Source organism: Fukomys damarensis, unplaced genomic scaffold (assembly GCF_012274545.1).
Source record: "Fukomys damarensis isolate Sample0158 unplaced genomic scaffold, DMR_v1.0_HiC HiC_scaffold_10, whole genome shotgun sequence".
Taxonomy (NCBI): Eukaryota; Metazoa; Chordata; class Mammalia; order Rodentia; family Bathyergidae; genus Fukomys; species Fukomys damarensis.
In genome coordinates, this window is record NW_022900922.1 from 18,089,885 (window position 1) to 18,109,461 (window position 19,577).

General features: G+C 43.7%; 1 protein-coding gene across 9 annotated transcripts in view; it reads left to right on the forward strand.

The window, feature by feature from the left end:
- The window catches only part of Ripor2 (RHO family interacting cell polarization regulator 2), a 126,087-nt gene that overhangs the window by 48,064 nt on the left and 58,446 nt on the right, over positions 1-19,577 (forward strand). For all 9 annotated transcript variants that reach the window (XM_033761887.1, XM_033761891.1, XM_033761888.1 and 6 more), the window contains exons 2-8: positions 5,331-5,457; positions 7,110-7,265; positions 7,896-7,974; positions 9,574-9,597; positions 10,775-10,828; positions 14,008-14,157; positions 17,973-18,036. In XM_033761887.1, the coding sequence (XP_033617778.1) occupies positions 5,331-5,457; positions 7,110-7,265; positions 7,896-7,974; positions 9,574-9,597; positions 10,775-10,828; positions 14,008-14,157; positions 17,973-18,036 (654 nt within the window). The remainder of the gene's footprint in view (positions 1-5,330; positions 5,458-7,109; positions 7,266-7,895; positions 7,975-9,573; positions 9,598-10,774; positions 10,829-14,007; positions 14,158-17,972; positions 18,037-19,577) is intronic.

Here is a 19,577-nt window from a genome sequence, read left to right on the forward strand (position 1 = left end):
AAAAAAAAAAAAAAAAAAAAAAAAAAAAAAAAAAAACCTCAGGAAAAGCAGGATACATCTAATATGCTCAAATTATTGTTTTGGAAAAGAAAGAGTTGATAAAAATCAATTGCACCAAAATTCTGCTGCTGGTTCTTGGGGAGGTATATATTACCTGATTCTTCTTTCCCCCTCCTTGGCCTACCTGCTTTGTACCTTTCTGTGTGTTCCTGATATAGAAGAGCGCTTTTATGCTTCTAAAAACTGAAAATAATCTAAAATTCTTATTTCCTTTAATGAATCTCAGTCTTCTTAACCCTCACAGTATTAGTTTTCCTTCTAGCTGACAAGTAGGTCTGGTCAGTGTCCCGAGCACTTCTAAGCAGGTATGGAAAGGGGACAAGCCAGGTTCGGGGGTATCAGGATCCTTACCTCGCTTAGCACACTTCCTAGAGTGGGACTGTTGAAATGTGAAGGGGGAGAGCTGGCTAATCTGATTTGTAAGCTAGAATTCCACCTTACAGAAATGTAATGAGAAAGGACACTGTCACCAGGGTAGACTTTCAAAGCATCTTGCTGTCACTTTTAATACATCTACGGGTGGCCTGCTGCCCAGGTAGCCCCACGGTAGCATCCTTCAGAGCCTCTGTCCCATCAGGCAGCCCCCCAGGTTGATGCCTGCATCCAGTCTTCAAAGTTAAGTTATCTCCGAGTTCTCCAGGTACCTGGACATTTCTCTCTGCGAACTGTAATCACATTCTGCCTGTTATTCCTGCTTCAGTCACAGCATCAGACCTAGTAGGAAAGGAGTAATTTTCTGACCCCTAGATCTCTTTTTATCTGCCTCAGGCCGCTTCTCCCCAAGTAACATAACAAGCTTGGTGGTCGTGCCCACAGTCTGCCTGCTGCTCTCAAGAGCTCCTTCTGATTTACAGAGACACAAACACTGGGACAGGCAGCAGCTTGTCCCCTCCTCCAAGGCCCAGGGTACCTGCATCACTGTGTTGAGAGTGGAATATGTAAAATCTTCTATTTACTTTAACTCCAAAGACCCCCCATGCATTTAATTGAATTTTGCACTGCATAGCTGAGAGAAAGCAGTTTTCACTGTGAAGAATCAAGAAGTGGCTTTCAGGCTTCTGTGCCAGGATGCTCAGCCCAGAACAGCTGAGTTTGTTCAATTCTTAATCAAGGTGCTTGAAATTCTTTCCGGAAAGATCTTGCTGTTCCTATTGGTGGTGGCAGTGAACAGGGCAAGGGTCACTCCGGGTGTGACCGCCCAGCCTCCTATAACCAGCCTAGTGAGGTATGGACCACAGCAGTTTTGCTTTTCTCCTATGATAGAAAACCTTCCTGGGATTTAAGGCACAAAAATAAATACGAGCCTGGCAAGAATTTTCAGAAAGACTAGCAGAAGAGCCAGTGACTCACAGAATGGAAGCCTTTCTCAAAGCCCCAGCAGCTGTAAGTACCACCACCCAAAGATGAATTGTTTTATGTGGAACTTCTTGTTTATTTAGGTATCATATTTGGTGATACTTAGCAACTTGGGGTATTGTCTCCAAAAGTTTTACAAATCAAAGCGATATTGTGCCATAGCTCAGAATACATAATAAGGACCTTGTAGGGGAATCTGAATTGCTTGAAGGTAACCAAAATGTATACAACCTAATACATTATTTCTTGGGAATAATATTTCCCCTCGGCAAGACTTATAAATAACTATATATAGTTGCTCCCCAAGTATTATCTTGTTTGATCGTATATGTAAACTCTCTCCTCTATTTCCAAGTGTTTGCAATTTCAAAAAAGGATTTTTGTGAATACAATATGATATAATCCCTCTATAAGAATTAATACAAAGCAAAAAAAAAAAATTAAAATAGAATGCTGCCTGCCACTCTACCCCAGCGCTCCATGAATCGTCTGTCCGTATACTTTCAGAACTCTTCTATTAATGGACATAGTTTTACATAGTTTGGGTTTTTTACATTTCTGGTTGTGTTCTATGATTTATCTTGGGGCTTTATTTTTTCCTGGGATCTTTCTTATTATTTTTAACTGCTACATAGTATTCTACCCTGTAGCTATGTTGCAGTATATTAACCATTTGTGCAATGATTTTTATTTTCATCGCTGGGGATCAAACTCAAGGCCTTGTGCATGATAGGCAAGAGCCCCCTACCACTTGAGCCCAGCCCCAGGGACTAACATTTGAATCATTTCCCTCTTTCCTGCTATTATAAACATTGCCTGCAAGAACATTCCCTTGTGTCTCCTTTTGCCGCTTGGGTATTTCTTTAGAAGGAATACAAACATTAAGACTGTTTTATATTTTCAACAGCTACTGCCAAATCGTCCTCCCAAGTTTTCATACTACTTTGCACCCCTTCCAGCAGTGATGCTGGAATTGTACTAGTCCTTTGCTCAGTTTAAGGCATTAGACCCCGGGGAGCACCTGCTGTTAAAATATAAAATACTGTAATGGTGGTAATGAAGTCCTTACAACCTGACTCTAGTAGTGTGAGGGGTAGTTTTGCTGGAAGCTGGGGAGCAAGCAGCTGCCTTCCTAGGAAGTGGGAAGCAGTCTGAAGATATGGGGTGGATGACAGGTCAGATGATCGGAGAACAGGAATTGTTAGGGACCTTGCCTTGGGGAAGGGGTAGGCACTAGGTGGAAATTGTCATCCTCGCCGTGGAATTATGGGGCTTTGGGGAGGGGTGTCTTGTATGCTCCCTTCCCTAGCCAATCCTGCCCAATCTACTCCTTTATGTCTGCACAGTCTGGCTCTGTGAGTGTGTGTGTGTGTGTGTGGGTGCGCACGCACATGCATGTTTGATGCATCTCTTTAGGCAGTGTGTCAGCCTTTAGGGAAATCGATGGCAGGATAGAGATGTCAGGCTGAGGCAGCTCTCAGCCAAATTCTTTTCTGATAGATAATTATCACTTCTGAGAGCACAAAAAGACAACAGAAGATTAGAACCATCAGCCCAGTCACCTTCCCAGTGCTCATCTATTCCACGAGACCATTTAATGAAAATTAAATGAATGTTTCTTTCCCCTCCCAAAGTGTTTTACAACCTTAGTAGGCCTGGACAAATCTTTGGATTGCTCTTGAAAACCCTTCCCACCTGTGATGGAGAAAGGAGGAAGGAAATGGATTGCACAACTCAGGCTGTGTGCTTTATTCTCTAGCGTTTAATTCTCATAATGAAATCCTGAAACTTCTCAGAGGGGCTTACTCAAGACTGAGTAACTTTTTTTGAGTTAGAGTCGATAAATTACAGCTGAATATTTTACCAGAAGCTGTACATGTTCAGCTGTCTTGATACATTTCCTTTTTCCTTGCTTTCTTACTCTTCTTCTTTTTTTGTTTTCGCCTGTCACTTCTGCAACAGAGGTGTAATCAGCATTTCTAAGGCAGCAGCTTCCAGACTTCGCTGTGCATCAGAATTACCTGAAACACCTGAGACATCCCCACACGGGGGTCATGCCCTATATTCATTAAATCAGAATGTCTGGGATTAGAGCCAGGTGCAGTGGAGAGAAAAGAAATCCTTTTTGTTGCAAAAACAATTTCAAGGAAGTACAAGACAATGAAACAAAGATTTGAAACATTCTGAGTATTTTTCTTGGTCAAAGAATGTCCATGACATGGTAGACTATTGAACAGTAATTTATAAAATGGTATTACAATACTCATAAAATCAGTCCAGTTGGGAATTTAAGATTGCTGTTGGGTTACCATCTAGGGATATAGCTCAGTGACAGAGCACTTGCCTAGCATGAATGAGGTTTTGGGTTTAATCACCAGCAATAAAAAAAATTGGGTACAGGAAGAGCATTAACCACAGTGCTTTCTTGATATTTATTAGAAGTCTGTGAGTGATGCAACGCAGGCATGCTTTAGAACTGAAAGAAGGGACCTTTAATGAAATGTACACAGTCCCCTTAGTAACCAGCAGAGAGCGTTTGCCAGCATCTTGCTGAGGAATTAAAGGAATTAGACTGCTTTTTGAGCCTCGGGGCTTCGAAAAGTAACCAGAGAAAGCTTTATTGGCATCTGCCCTTTGCCTACCACTGTATTATTTCTTTCACTGCTCTTACACACTTGCACTTCGTTAATTTTACAGTTCCAGAAAATGCCCCCAAACCGAAGATTCCTGTATTCGGCTGGTAAGAGGTTTTTGTCCCACACAGATCAAACAGCAAGCGTTTTGCCCCCTCCCAGGTCAGCTCCTGTGCCCCGCAAGAATAGATTCAGGTCCCAGAGCTGCTCTCTCCTGCCCTGGGAGGGTTTAAGAACCTGCAACAGAGCTGGGGATTTAGCTCAGTGGCACTGCTCCGGCCTTGAAAGCGCAGGGTCATGAGTTCAATACTGAACAGAAAAAAAGGACCTGCAGCAGCCTGGAGGGAGGCACACTTATTTCTTAGCTTGTCTTTCTTTCTCATTGGGTCTCTGAAGGGCAGTTGTCCACGCTCCTCAAACGCAGTCATTCGGAGGCATCAGACCAGACCCTGTTGCCCTCTTCCCACTGCCGAGACCATGGTGATGCCCCGGCTCTGGCCTGGTGCCAAGGGGTAGAATCGCCTCACAGTTCAGGGCGGTCTGTGGGGCACTAACACTGGGCTACTGTCCCCCGACACTGTGTTGTAACAGAGCGTCTGGGTCTGCTGCCGAGAGGGGTGCGCGTTCTGCTGTGTCTTCCTCCCCGCTACTCATAGTGCCTTCTTATCTAACCTAGATTATCACTTCCTTTGCAAGCACTGCCTTGCTGTCCTTTGTGGTCCCCACCCTCCAGTGCTGCCACAATCTTTTTTTCAAAATCTACTTTAAGGATAGAAAGGGAGAACAAGTAGAAGTAAGTTATCTCCGGAGAAACCTTGTGTTTTACTGTTGTGACTTGTAAGTGTAGAATTTCAGCTGAAGGCCTAATTGTGTTTTGATTTCACATGGGACCTCTTTGAAACTTTGATGTGGCCTGTTTGTGTCGTTGTTGTATGTGGAGTGGAGGTAAATGTTTAAAATGTATCTTTAGGGAACCTTGATTGAACTTGGAAGGGAAAAAAAATCAGAATTCCTTAAGGAAATCTGAAGTGCTTGATAATTTGTGCAATTTATATTTATTTTGGTGTGGGTAGGCGTCTTTTTTTTTTTTTTTTTTAACCTAGGAGCTGAATCCTCTGGCCTGTAAAAAACATGCTATAGGAAAGAATCTCACAAGAATCTCTTGATGGGCACCTCTGAGCTCGCGACATCTATGTCACACCGCCTCTTTGTTGGCAAGATTAGTATGTTTCTTGTCTGAACCCGTCTGTAAATTGCCATAATCTTTCTACCCTCTTACAGGACTGCCAACCAGGCTCCCAGAAATCATGCTGGTAGGATCCCAGTCCTTCTCGCCCGGAGGGCCCAATGGAATCATTAGAAGCCAGTCCTTCGCAGGCTTCAGCGGCCTTCAGGAAAGACGATCCAGGCAAGTACACTGGCTCTCCCCTGGGGTGCAGCCTGGGGTGGGCCGCTAGGACCTGAAGAGGGTCAGCCTGAGTTCACGCAGCTTAGCAGCCCCATCCTGCTATTTAATGTCTTTTTTGTGGAAAAGATACTGCACCCAAAATTAGGTGCTACCAGTTCTCTCTTACCATGTAGACCTCCTTCCTCAAAGCAGATGGCTGAGAAATTTAGGATAAGCTAGTGATCGATGTGCAGACCTCTCCCCACCCTATCCTCACCCCGCTTTGAAGCACGTTCCCTGTGGCATTCATGTTTGGGAGACTATGCTGAGTGTGAAGTTACACTGTGGGTAAAGACTGTGCCCTTCAGGCTGACTCTGAGGAACGCATGCCACTCATATAGAGGTTGCGAAACTTAGCCTTCTAGTTGCCCTGGGATCTCCTCTGTGAAAATGGGAAGGCACACGGCGTGAAGTTTACTGTCAGCATGCTGGCTTCATGTGCTGTGGACCACGTAGTCCTAACAGGGACACACGGTGGCGGCTGAGGAGCATCACTGATAGCTGACTGGAGGGGCACAGCTGGCACCTGTCGGCCCCAAGTCTTGGCTCCCCGCTGAGAGCCAGGTCCCTGAACCCTTGAGCTTCCTGGTTTCCTGATCAGATCAGTAGTTTGGCTTTAGATCATCAGGTGTTTGTTTTACTACTGTAAGATGTAGAGATGTTGCATTTTTATATGTTACACCTACATATAATTTAAAACAATGAGGCTTTAAACAGCTATCCACACAGCTGTGTGCAGTTTTCTTTAATGCCATATAGAATTAGCTATCACTGTCTTTCTGGCTCTTTCTCAAAAAATGTTTCCTGTTGTAGTCAAATGTAAGACATGTTTTATCATTGGGTAGTTCCTTTAGAAATGGCTCTCCAATTAAACGTATTCAAGGTCCTTCTTGCCTTGAACAAAGAATTAAAGGAGACAAAAAGTGCCACAAAGAGTGGCAAAAGTTTATTTGAACAGTGAGGTGTGAAGCGGTAAGGGAAAAATGGACTCTGCAGCGAAAACTTGGGGCGAACAAAAGAGGAAAGAGAAAAGCAAAAATAAAAGTACACCCTGGTCTAAAAGACCACAGAGTGGGCTACCATGAAAAATCATGATAAGGAGTTCCTTGTGGTATTTGTTTACTTATATGTCATCCACATCTGGTGGGAACACACAGACAATTTACATATGGCGTCCTGGGAATTATTTGGTGCTATCCTGGAATCTTATAATTAACAGATCCCACACCCTACATCCTATGTCAGTTTGTATCTAGTAAGGCACATTGCCGTATCTTTAATTGTATTGTATCCTTTTTCCTGTTTGTTTTTTCCGCATGGAGATATTTATTTTGGCTTCTTTTGGGGTTTAGTGGAGCAACACCCTCCATTCTGAATGTACATACCTGGAAACCAGACTTTGCCTCCATACAGCTAAGCGTTCCAATTTTCAGCAGTTAACCAATCTGGTACCAAGAAACAAAGGTTAGCTCAGGTCTCTTAATGTATGGGGGTACATTATCTGCCCCAAAGGACACTTAATATGAGCCCAGAATGATTTAAAGGGCATTTCTTTGGTCAAATCCTCTTGGATGCCTGAACCTCACAATTTCTTTTCTTTTTCTTTCCTGTAGGTGTAATTCCTTTATTGAAAATTCTTCTGCTCTCAAGAAGCCCCAGGCCAAACTGAAGAAAATGCACAATTTAGGACACAAAAACAATAACCATCCCAAAGAGCCTCAGCCGAAAAGAGTAGATGAGGTCTATAGGGCCTTGAAAAATGGACTCGAGTAAGAACACTGGCCCCGATAATGCACTTTGTGAAAAAAGAAAACTTTTCCCTGTTTAAAATGACCAGAAGAAAATCGAAGCTGAGAGATTGCTTTTTAAATGACCATTTCTGGAGTAGCTGTTCTATTCTTGCAGTGTAGTCAGGGAAGCCTTTACTGAGCTCCAAGGTGGGAAATACATGGGATTCCACATCACACCCTACTGCAGTGAGGGAGACCCAAAACACCAGTACGCTTTGGTCAGACAAGTCCTTTGTAGGGACTGCTGGAGGAGAGATCTGTAGCCTCCTGGAATATGTCACAGGGTTGGTTTGCTCCCAGTAAACTGCCCCTAGTGTGCAGTGAGACCAGAACAGTCAGGGCTGCATTTCACCAGATGGAAATCTGTGAGTCCACGCTGAGGACGGACTCAATTGTGTCTTCCCACTTCTTCCCTCATTGGTTCTTCATTTCTGGACCTTCAGTCCGGATCGGGTCCAGCGGCTGGCATATGCGAAAAGGGAAAGTCCAAGCCTCCTCCCTAACTGCAGAACACAGTTCAGCTTCCCAACCCCTTGCAAACCCCTCTGTAACCACACCAGATTCGTCCCCTCTGTGAGAGTTCAGTGAGATCTCATCTTATCTTTGCAGTGAGTATCTGGAGGTTCACCAGACCGAGCTGGACAAGCTGACGGCGCAGTTAAAAGATATGAAAAGGAACTCCCGCCTGGTAGGTAGTGTGCAGTCTTAGGATGCTGGCACAGAGGGGTTTGGGGTTTATTGTCTTCTTTTACTGGGTGTGAATAGGGAAGAGCATCTAAGCAAAGCAGATGTAGGGGACAGAGTCCTCTGCGCTGCTGTGTACTTTAGAAGGAAGAAAAGAGTTTTCCTCTCAACATTGTATTCTGTACACGCTAGTATTTTCCAAGCATATTTGTAATCATGCAAACTTTATAATCAGGAAAAGATACTTTCTGAGAAAACCCCTGGATCCCCCACCCAAATAACACAAGGAAATGAAAAGTTGTGGCTTTTGTAGCAAACATTTTAAGTACATTGAATAATTGGAAACTAGGCCTTTTCCTTATTTCCAATTTTTTTAAAAAAGTAGAAGTCAGTGATACCAGGGAGCAAAAGGAGGCTCAGGGAAGAGAGGTCAGTGGAGTTCTTGGGCCAGTTCCACTCCACATTGCTGTGAAGACTTCTTCCATTCCCATGAATTTGTGGGGATGTGTCTGCTTGAAGAGGTATTTCTAAGGCCAACACTATTTTCGGTGATTTTCTCTACTTCCAAATGCTATTATATCTTAATATTACAAGGTCTCAGAAGCCTGAGAAAACCTGCTTATACGCAGGAGATACAGATGCATTTGAATAGCTTTACCTTTTACTTTTTTCGGATATGGGCTAGAACATATAATGTCAACTGTTCCCAAGGCTTCCAGGTGAAAGGTTTCAACAGGATTCAGTGGCTTCTATACTACACTAGCACTGGAGTGTGAACTCCTGTCTGTGTGAGCTCCTGTGGGATGCCCTTCAGAGCTCATGAATGCCCTTGGCCACGTTCCACCAGAGCAGGTGCTTTTCCTCAGAGAGAAGAGGTGGAGGGTTGGAGGGGCTTCTGCCAGGGGCTTGAGTCCCACAAGACCTTGAGATGGGGGATGTGGATGGAGCACCGTGTGTACAGTGATGCTGCACAGACACTGGAAATGCGTTGGCTTGAAAAACAGTTAGGGAAATCATATCACCACTCCCATGAACTCTTCTTAAAACCAATTTTATTGATCTAAACAACAATGCAAGTTTTTAAAACAAGTATACCACTGCTATAGTCTACGTTGAGAGTCACTTTTTTTGTTTTTTATGTATATTTGTATTTTGCTGTGCTGTTTGTTGTTGTTTCTGCAGGGCTGGGGGTCATATCTAGGGCCTCTTGCCTGCTAGGCAAGTATGTTACTACTGGGCCACATGCCCTGCCAAACATCACTTATTTTCTAAAAATTCAAAACTGAATACAGATTTACCTGCCCCTCAATATATAGGACAAGAGAACAGGAAGCAAATGAAAACCTTACAGCTCCCAAGAGGCAGAGAGGACTGGGTACAATTTGGAAAATGGAATGCAAACAGATAATAACTCTGAAAAGCCCTCTTACTAGTATTAAAAGTATCTCAGATTTCTACTTTTGTAAATCAGATATCAAAACATCCATGAAAACTTTGCATGGCTGGTGATCACTTCACAGGTACTGCAGAAATGTTCTCTAAACCTCTGTGTTGATATTTTTGAGAGGATATGTTCTAATCCACGTGCTCCTTTTTATTTCAGGGAGTGCTGTATGACCTAGACAAGGTAAGTGACAGCACCGTGCTGACACAGAGCTAAACCTCAGAGTGGGAATCGGTGTCAACAAGAGACCCTCTGGGTCATCTTGAGCTGATGAGTTTTGCAATCTTGGAAAAATTGATGCTTTCTCTAAGGAGGACGACATGTAAATACTGCGGTCTGCAGGTTCACTAACGTGTTTGAGGCCACTTCAGCCAATATGCCAGCAGGTGTTAGGGCATCCCGATGTTTTTGATAAGTTTGAGAACTTCCAAGTGTTTGGACACCCTTACCTGAATTATCTTTAAATATTAGCTCCCAGATTTTGTCAAACCCAATACATCTTTGATTGGGGAAATATTGGTAACACACTTTTGTGCCACTAAGAAACTAAAAATAATTCTATTAAACACACAGTTCTTTAACGTAAAATTTATACTCTATTTTTAATGACAAAACTCCTTCAGGCCCATTAGGTGGGTGTTTTTTCTTTCTTTCTTTCTAGTTAATATATGATGTTGTGCCATGCCTTCCTGGGTACACAATAACTATTTCAATGCTGAATCATCCTATGTTCCTTTTGAAGATATTTTCAAGGGCAATTAAAGTAGATGCAAGTAATAAGAATATTTATAACTCAGATATGACACAGAAGCAAATAGGATTATCTGTGAGCATGCACAGGCAGCTATCTGCCACTTGGCCTGGAGTGAGTATAAAATTCACCCCATTTTCAGAGACACTAAAATGTGAAGGGAAAAAAGCCCGTTTTAGAACCAAAAAATTATGAAAAAACTCAAATCGTTTATTATGATACTATCCTGCCAGAAATCCAGTGCATTCCACTGGATAAACCCTCTGCCCCTTGAAGTTAAACACAAGGATTATGATAATTAACTCGTTTATCTCTCAGAATATCCTATAGTTTTGAAAATATTTTCCAAAATGATATTAGAGCCTCTCTTAATTAAAAAAACAAACAAACAAAAACAGGGCCAGGGATTTAGCTCGGTGGTGCTGCCACCTGCCTTGCACAAGGTCTTGAGTATGATCCCTGGTACCCGCCCCCAAAATGGGAAGAAAATAGAAACAGCAAATTTTCTGATACTTTTGCATATGAAACGATAAAGAAAATACTCTCACTGGCCTACAACAATTGAACTGTGAATGACATGCTTTTTCAAACTCATTCTCTTCATTCCAGCAAATGAAAACAATCGAGAGATACATGAGACGCCTGGAGTTCCACATTAGTAAGGTAACTGAAGTTCCTGTGCTTTCTGCCTCTGCTTTCAGCCCTTAGTTACTGGCTGATACCATTGGCCTGCATGTAGCATCCATGAAGAATTTCCTGTCTAATCAACTGTTTAGTTGGTTGGGAATGAAAGCCTCCAAGAGGCAACAAAGGCGGGAAGTAAGACTGCAGAGCCTGATAGCACCGTCTGGATAGACCCCTGCAGACACTTACCAAGTGCTCCCTGTGTGGCTCCCACAGTGCCTGGCAGAGGGTGTCTAGTGTTGGTGTAGCATGGGCAGAGATGGGATCAAACCAACCCAACCCCACAAAGAACTTCGTCCGTGACTAGCTTCAGTCCCACACAGCTTGCATGAAGAAGACCTTTTAATTATTGAAAGACAACAGTCTGTGTGCCTCCCTAAATCTTTCTCAAGTTCTCAGTTCCTTCCTCTCTTCCTCAAATGGCATAGTTTCAATATCCCTGAGATCCAGCCCCAAACCCTATAAATATTTCATAGATGGCCCAGTCAGCCCATTATGGATAAGACTATCTATGGCCTTTGTTCTAAACACTGCTGAGAATCATCAGCAACAGCTAGAGATTTCCCTCTGGAGACAGTCAATCACAAGGGATTCCTGCTCCTATCTACCCGCTATCAGCATCTGAGCCTCTGTCCCAGGCGAGGTCCTGTGGGGTCAGGACCCATCTCCCTCCATTTAGCACATCTCCCTCTTAGTAATCCAGAAGTCTTGGTTTTGGCCCCAGATGTACACAAATTCAACCCAGATGATCCTAGGAAGGCTTTCAGACTTAAAATTTGAATATGATTTAGATGTGTGTGGATATATGTATATGCATTTGCTTTTGTACATTCCTGCTTTGAAGGATATTTATCACCTAGGCAATTCTAAAATTGCTCCTATTTCTGCCAAGCTCAATAAATAAAATGATGCTGTTAATCATACTGCGTGTGGTACCTTCTGGAAGAGGTATTAGCACTGTTTCCAGAAGTCTCGTGGGGCTCTCCTGCCTCAGAATGATCCTCAGTGTTTATTTAAAACCTCGTATTTCTGATCTAGCCTTTTCAGAGTAGGGCACGGACTTCCACATTTTAACCAGTGCACCAGGGTAGTCTCCACTTAGTTTCAAAGTACAGAGACTACATTTATGCCTATTCCCACACACAGATTATTAGCAGATATGCTGGCCTTGAGTTTTATCCACCCTTCTTAATCAGGGAGAGATCTCTTCACCTAGAAAACTAAAGACAATTCTCAGAGTTTAGGAATTCCACTCAGAAGGGTTGAGTGAATTGCTGAACTAAGTATGAACGAAGAATCCCTTAACTGAGAGACAATGTTCTGTCTCTTCAGGTTCATGGTCTAAGCACCGCTGGCTATGTTTGGGCAAAACAATCCTGGAAAACTGTATTATTCCAACCTGTAGTAGTAATATTTTTTTACCAGGCAGCTAAAAGTTTGCCTGTAAAACAAAAGAGAAATCTTAAGCTCTGAAATTCAGTACCTTTCAGACATCCATCTTCATAGGGTTTTAAACATGGTTACTACTCATATCTGAGCTCCTTCAAGATCCACAGCTAAGCCTTCTTTTTTAGGGAACAAGTTTTACCCAGAATGAAAATTCAAATACCCTAGGTAGGCAACTGCTTCTCAGAAGTCATGGGTTTCATTGCTTCTGCCAGCGCCTGATTATATGATACTTTCTTTTCTTCTTTCCTTTTCAATTTCTTTATTAGTACAACTCTGTAGTACTTAATGTTTGCACTCCTTGTGGGGAATTGGTAAATGTACTTAATTCATCTTAACACCCTTTTTTTTGTCCCCCTTCCCTTCCCTCCTCCCAACCCCCTGTTGATCCGTCTCTCAGTCTCCTACCTTCCTGTGCACGTGTCTACAGGACATGGTGTTTACACTCTTAGTGTGCAGTCGTACGTGTACCTAACACGTCCCGGTTCCTTTCTCCTCCCCTTTCCTCTCCCTCCATGCCTTGATCCATTTCCTCTTTTTGGAAGATCTGTGTTCCTTCTTCCTATTATCTATCTGTTATTTTTCTCTTTCTTATCTGCCTGAAAATTCTTGTGTAACTACAGTTGGTTTAGCAGCAACTGTACAAGACTACACAGACCAGAGATAGTAAAAGTCTACAGAGATCAACATCATCCAAAATACTATTAGGAGCATTTTCAACCTCAGCCCTCCTGATAGACTAGAACAGGCCTTGTTCATAGGGTCCTATGCTGGACATTAAACAATGTTCAGTAACCCCAAGCCCCCAAATGCCCATAAACCCTGAGGGTACAAATCACCTTCAGTTGATGGAAAATCAGTGCCTTAAAAGCACTAGCCAGGTGTGGTGTACACTCCTGTAATCCCAGCACTCAGTAGTCTGAGGCAGGAGGATTGCCTTGAATTCAAGGCCAGCCTGGGCTGTATGGGGAGACCCTGTCTCAAAAACAAACCAAACAACCCCCCCAAAAAAACCAGTGATTTTAAAGAGTGTGTTGTGACTTAGAAGCATAAATGTAGAGGTATAGCAGAGGGAAAGTTTATTTTCATTATTTTAGTTTACAATTCTTAAGTGTTCAGTTTGTGCTTTGTCTTAATTTTAACAACAACCTAGTACAGAATCTGTAACTGCATTTTCTTTCTGTATTATTGAGCCAAGACCTTACAAAAATTTATTTCAACAAACAGCCCTGAATTCTTTATAAAAGATACTGAATCTGGCCATGTAGTTGTCACCTTGTGACAATACTTCTTAAAATAAAGTGATAATACCTGAGTATACTACACAATTTCCATCCTTGGGTGAAACATTCAGTGTTCAGTCCACAGACAGAAGGTCTCGGTCTCCACTGTCCCAATTCCCGGTGGGCCCACATGTCCACCCTTGAGTCATCTTAAACACTTCCAGTGATAACTCTGAGAAATGCAAGACGGGCATTTTCATTTTGCGCAGTTGGAAATAGGATCTGTGAAATGTGTTTTGAGACCGGAAAAAAAAAATGATCATAACAGTGAAAATACAAATGGCCTGTCTAGAAAACTAACACTCCTGTAAGATTCTCCTCACTAAGGTGAGGGACAGTAGAGGAGCTGAGCACATGACAGCGACCTATGCGACTTCTCTCAAGCGTGACAGACATTGATATCTGTGCTTCCTGTTTCGATCCTGGCAGGTAGACGAGCTTTATGAAGCTTACTGTATCCAGCGACGCCTCCAAGATGGCGCCAGCAAAATGAAGCAAGCCTTCGCCATGTCCCCCGCCAGCAAAGCTGCCCGCGAGAGCCTGTCCGAGATCAATCGGAGCTACAAGGAGTACACGGAGGTACGACCGACCTGCCCCTCCCTGCCTGGTGCTGCACCCTAACCCCGCCTGATCTGATTTGTGGGTCACTGCCCAAACAAGGCGACCAGCAACCTGTAACCTCAGCCGGCTCTCTAGAGAGACGGTGTTGTTGCCAGTCTCAAAAACAAACAAAAATGCAAGTGGAGCAGCCAGTGGAATTGTTTAAAATAAGCCACAGTGCCCTAATTTCTGTCACTTGAATGTGTTTCCAAATATTCCGGAGTACGCTCCAACCGAGCTTTACCCCTGGAGGGTGAGCGGACCTTGTGGTTGACAGGGCTCCTGTGGATGGCGGTGGAGGTCACTAACCCCGGCCTAGGGTTTTTTGTGTGTGCATGAAAAACTTTTAAAGGAGACAAGATAAAGAACCATGAGCAGAAGTGTGCTTTCCTGGTTTCTGGGGCGCACGCCTCTTACATAGGGAGGTCTTTGTTCCTCCTGGGGTCACCTGATACCCCTGTTTTAGAAGGAGTGACTGAATTATTAAAGCCGCACTTTTCACTGTCCCTTGAGTTGTTATTCAGAGATCAGATTTCATGAATGAAGTCATCCTCCTGCCTAGGGCCTGCTGGACAATTCCCAGAGCTGAGGGCCTGCTCCAGGCTCTCGCACCCATATGGCCTCTTATCTGACTCTTCATGGCCTAAAACAGGGCTCTTCTTTACCTAACTCCCCTGTTTAGAATAATGTTTAGTTGGCCAGGGATTTAGCTCAGTGGTGTCACTGCCTGCCTTGTAAGACACAAGGTCCAGAGTTTGATCCCCGTACCAAAAAATAAATAAATAAATAAAAATAAATATAGAATAATGTTTTGTTGGTGTTTGTTTTGCGGTACTAAGGATAGAATCCAGGGCTTCTCTACCACTGAGCTAGCTATACCCTCCACCTTTTTAAAATTTGTTTTGGTTTTGGTTTTGGTCTTTTAGAGACAGGAGGGACTCCCTGAATTGCTAAGGCTGAACTCCAACTCACAATCCTCCTGCTTCAGCCTCCCAAGTACCTGGGATTATAGGCGTGCATTATCATACCTGCCTCAAAATATTTTTTTTTAGTGCCCCAAATTAAAATTAGAATTCAATGAAAGAAAAAAATTAGAATTCAAAGGAAAAGTATGTATTATAATACAATTATTTTAAGGTTATCAGTACATTTGTCAAAATATTTTAAAAATTGATTGTATGGCATTGTATTGTACTTAAAGCACACTAAATTACAAAATCTAGTGACCTACTAAAATTTAAATGCAATTAAAAATATGAAAGATTTTCTTCATCCTCAACCAGTGATACCACATGAACACGAAATTGCTAGCAGTGGCAAAGGCACAAGTATTACTGATATTTCTCTCGCTTGTTTTCTACACTCATGGGGTGCAGATGTGTTAAATTTTGGGAAAGTTAGTGAAAATAAGGCTTTGACTCTTGCTGCCGCCCCCTGATCCATGTGTGTGGACCCAGAGGTTAAGTCCTACTTCATGAGACCTCATTCATACTGGTCTTTGAAATCACAAAAGCAGTTTCCAGTTATAGAGGCGGTTCAGGGTGTGGAAGCAGATAACTGCCTGAGCTGGGACATTCCCAGGTCACTCCAGAAGGAGGCACCCTGGTAAGGTGTCCAGGTGGCCTGGGATCATTCATTTGGCAGAAGCTCAAAGGTGCGGTGCACTTTCAGGAAGAGGAAGGGTTGCCTCAGAGAACAAAGACACCAGGGCTTTCATGGTGACATCTCTCCCTTGACTTCAGGGGCTTTTCAGTGATCACAAAACCAGCACGAAGAGGAGGACTTTTCCATGAGGAGGGTTATTATGAGCTATTTTTGCAGAGGTAGTGATGGGGTGAGAAGAAACAACAATTTGACTGTGGGCATCTTCGGCTATTAGGCTAGCTGCCCACCCCCGAGGTTTTCAAAGACCCTGAAAGCCATCCTGAGGTGTCTGGTAATACAGTGTTTCTAGAAACGGTTGCTTCATGGAGAAACTCGAGGCTCTTAGGAAGAAAACTGGTTTACAGTGCTGAGATTTTGTGTTCTAAGCTTTCGAGCTGCTCAGGGCTCAGGATCTGAAATGTGACCCCAGTTTTGCCCAGCTGTTTGAGGCACTGAAACTTCCGTTCTCTCTGTGTCCCGTAAGAGTGATCATTCAGAGAACAAGGGAAAAAATAAGAAGCAGAGCCTCTGACCCTACAGATCCATCCCGAAGTCCTCAGCATACAAGGTTCAAATGGAAATAAAACCTGTCAACAGGTACTGGGTGGCCATGCTTATGTGACATTGGCAAGGCTGGCTACCAAGAGGGCAATTGCAGGTGCCCCCAGGGCTGTGGTCAGCTGCTGCTTCGCATGATGCCTAAGTGACATCAGAGCTTACCTTGGCCGGGCCTTGCTGGGGTCTGCCTGCCATGGGCTGCGGCACTGATTACTCTAATTAGGCCTCAGGTGCAGAAGGGTGGGAGGGTATCCTGGAGGGGGCTTCTCCGCCCATCCTGCTCAGTCAGTGTCAGAGTGAGAAGACCCTCATCAGACCCAGGAATCAGTTGTGGAGGTTGTGGTTTTGCAGCAGAGACTCTGTCCCGTCTGTTCTATCAGAATTGATCTCCTGTGCCCTCTTTTGCCCCACATTCGTATTTAGAAACATTCCAAACCTACAGAAAAGCTGAAGGACAAAATACTGAACCCCAGGCACCTTTGCCTAGATTTACCCATTGGTAATATTTGACCGTATTCGATTTTCCTGTCTCTCATGTAATAATTTTATTCTTCCCAGTCATTTGATAATAAGCAGTAGATGTCATGACATTTTACCCCATCAATATTTTAGCATGGATCTCTTTCTTTATTTTTTAAATTCACAAATGAAAACTGTATATGTCTGGGGCACAGCACATGATGTATTGAGATAGGCATACACTGTAGAATGGCTCACTTGGGCCCATTAACACAGCGTGGATCTCTGAATGGTAACGTAGGTAACGGGTACATCTACAGCATAACCACACACCATTATCACAATGAAGAAAATGAACTATCCTGTAGTACTGTGTCCACTTTCAGATTTCTTCTTAATGGCAATGTCTTTCATAACTATTTTGCATCACTTGTCTATCTTTCAAATCAGAACATAACCAAGGTTGTGTTACATTCGATCATCGTATATCCCTGTAATCTCTTTAGATTATATTTATTTTTTATGTTTTGGTGATGCTGAGGACTGAACCAAGGGCATTGCACATGCTAGACAGACAAGTACTCTACCACTGTACTACATCCCTAGACATTCTTTTTTCCTTTTTTTTGGTACCAGGTATGGAACTCAGGTCCTTGTGCTTGGGAGGCAGGCGGCAGAACCACTGAGCTAAATCCCTGGCCCGCTAGCCATTCTTTTTTTACTTGATTTTTATTTTGAGGTGGGATCTTGCTAGACTGCCTGTGCTGCCCTTGAATTTGTGACCCTCCTGCCTCCGCCTCCAAGTAACTGAGATTACAGGTCTATACCATTGTGTCTGGCAATGCACAGTTCTTTCCCCAATGATGTTGCCTTTTACTGACCTGTAGCCCAGGCCTGTTCTTCCAGAACATCCCACAGTCTGGACTTATGTGTTTTTATTATAGCTTAACCTGTTTGTACCTTAGGTTAAACATTTTGTCCGGAATGTCTCAAAGGCCAGGCTGTGCAGCTCACTGAAAACACATAAATGCCTCCTATCATCCACATAATGACCGTGTCACTGTTAAATTGACCTGTGCTTGGGGCCAGCGTGTGAAGCAAGCTCTAACACCAGTGCCCTGGTCTCTTCACAGAACATGTGCACCATCGAAGCAGAGCTGGAGAACTTGCTGGGGGAATTCTCCATCAAGATGAAAGGTAATTGCCCACTGACAGTCAGGAGCCAGCTCACTGAGCTCCCTGAAGTCTCAGGGCACGCGCTGCGCTGGGTTGATTTTCCTTGCAAAGACAATGCTGCCGCTCTGAGCCCTCCCCCTACTGTTATTCTCATCTTGAGTCTGACTTCCTCACTTAATGCATACGCTTATTATGAGAGACTCACACATACACAAAAGCAGAGAGAACATTCCCATCAATCTCCAGCAGCCCGTCACCTCGATTCAGTAATTAGCAAGATTTTACCGCATTTGCCTCTTTTCCATTTGATGAAAGAGAAGTCTTCTGATGAAATCAGACCCAGTTCTGTCAGCCTGGTGCTGGGTCCTGCAGCCTCATCTCCTAATAGGCTGTCTCCGTGTCTCGGTTCCGTCAGTCTTCACATCTAACAAGGTGAATGTGCTTTCGTTATTAACCTATTTCATTGTGAAATTTCCCAGCTGTCTCCAAAATGCTTTGTACAGTTGTTTGTTTAGGATGCAAAGTCCGTGTGTTATGATGAGCTGTTCAGTATATCTCATAGGTTTCCCTTCCATCTGAAACAGTCCCCCTGCTTTGTTCTGCCACTGTAGAAACCACTGCTGGCGGAGTGCTTTTTATTTGACTTGTGTATTGGCCTCTTCGTGGTGTCATTGAAATTGCCCCTTCATTATCATGTTTCTGTAAACTACCTACCAGGTTTGTTTGCTTTCTAATCTTGGTGTTAAACCCACAAATAACTTTGGGGTGTCTATTCCAGAGAGTGCCAATCCAGAAGCATTGTTGATTTATACAACAGCATCTTCAGAACACAAAGGAAGCCTGGTTTTAGAAAAGAAATTTCTCCCTGGTATAGCTGCTTTTACAGCTCTGTGGCTGTCAGGGCTAGTGAATAAGAGGCCACTCTGGACTGGGGGTGGGGGTGCCCTTCCATCTGACTGCAGTCCAGAGGGTGGTGCTTGCTTGCTTATTTATTTTTGGCTGAGCTTTTTAGCAGCTTAATCCCTGGGTTGCTAATGGGGATTTAATCACCCTCTTGTCTACCTTCTGTAATTACGGGAATAGGAAGGGAGACTTCTAACAGTGCTCAATAGGAGAGCCTTATTTTCAAAGGAGTCATCTAACTCAGGAGGGAAATTACTGTGTGGGTCAGAAGAGAGCCTCTGAATAAGAACGACCTTGACCCCAGTTCCCAGCAGCCCCACCCTGCCCTCTAGGGCATCTGTAGCAAGCCTGTGATACTTGCTGCCTGCCTCGCTTTTGAGTTGGGCACCTAGACCTTTCCAGTATTTGAGGGTCGTTCTCCTCTTGGGTGCTCACCTAAGTCAGTGGCTCAGAACTCCTCAACCCCGCCTCTCTCAGCAGCTCAGAATCCACAGAGCCAAGCTGGACCCCAGGGTACAGAGTTCAGAGCTTTCAGGAGGATTCCACAGGCAGCCTCATTCTGGAGGATGACACTCAACACAGCTGGTGCACATTAGCCCAGTCTTAAAGCCTAAGAGAAATTCAGGTCACACGTGTTGCTGCTAATGCAAGGAGGCCCA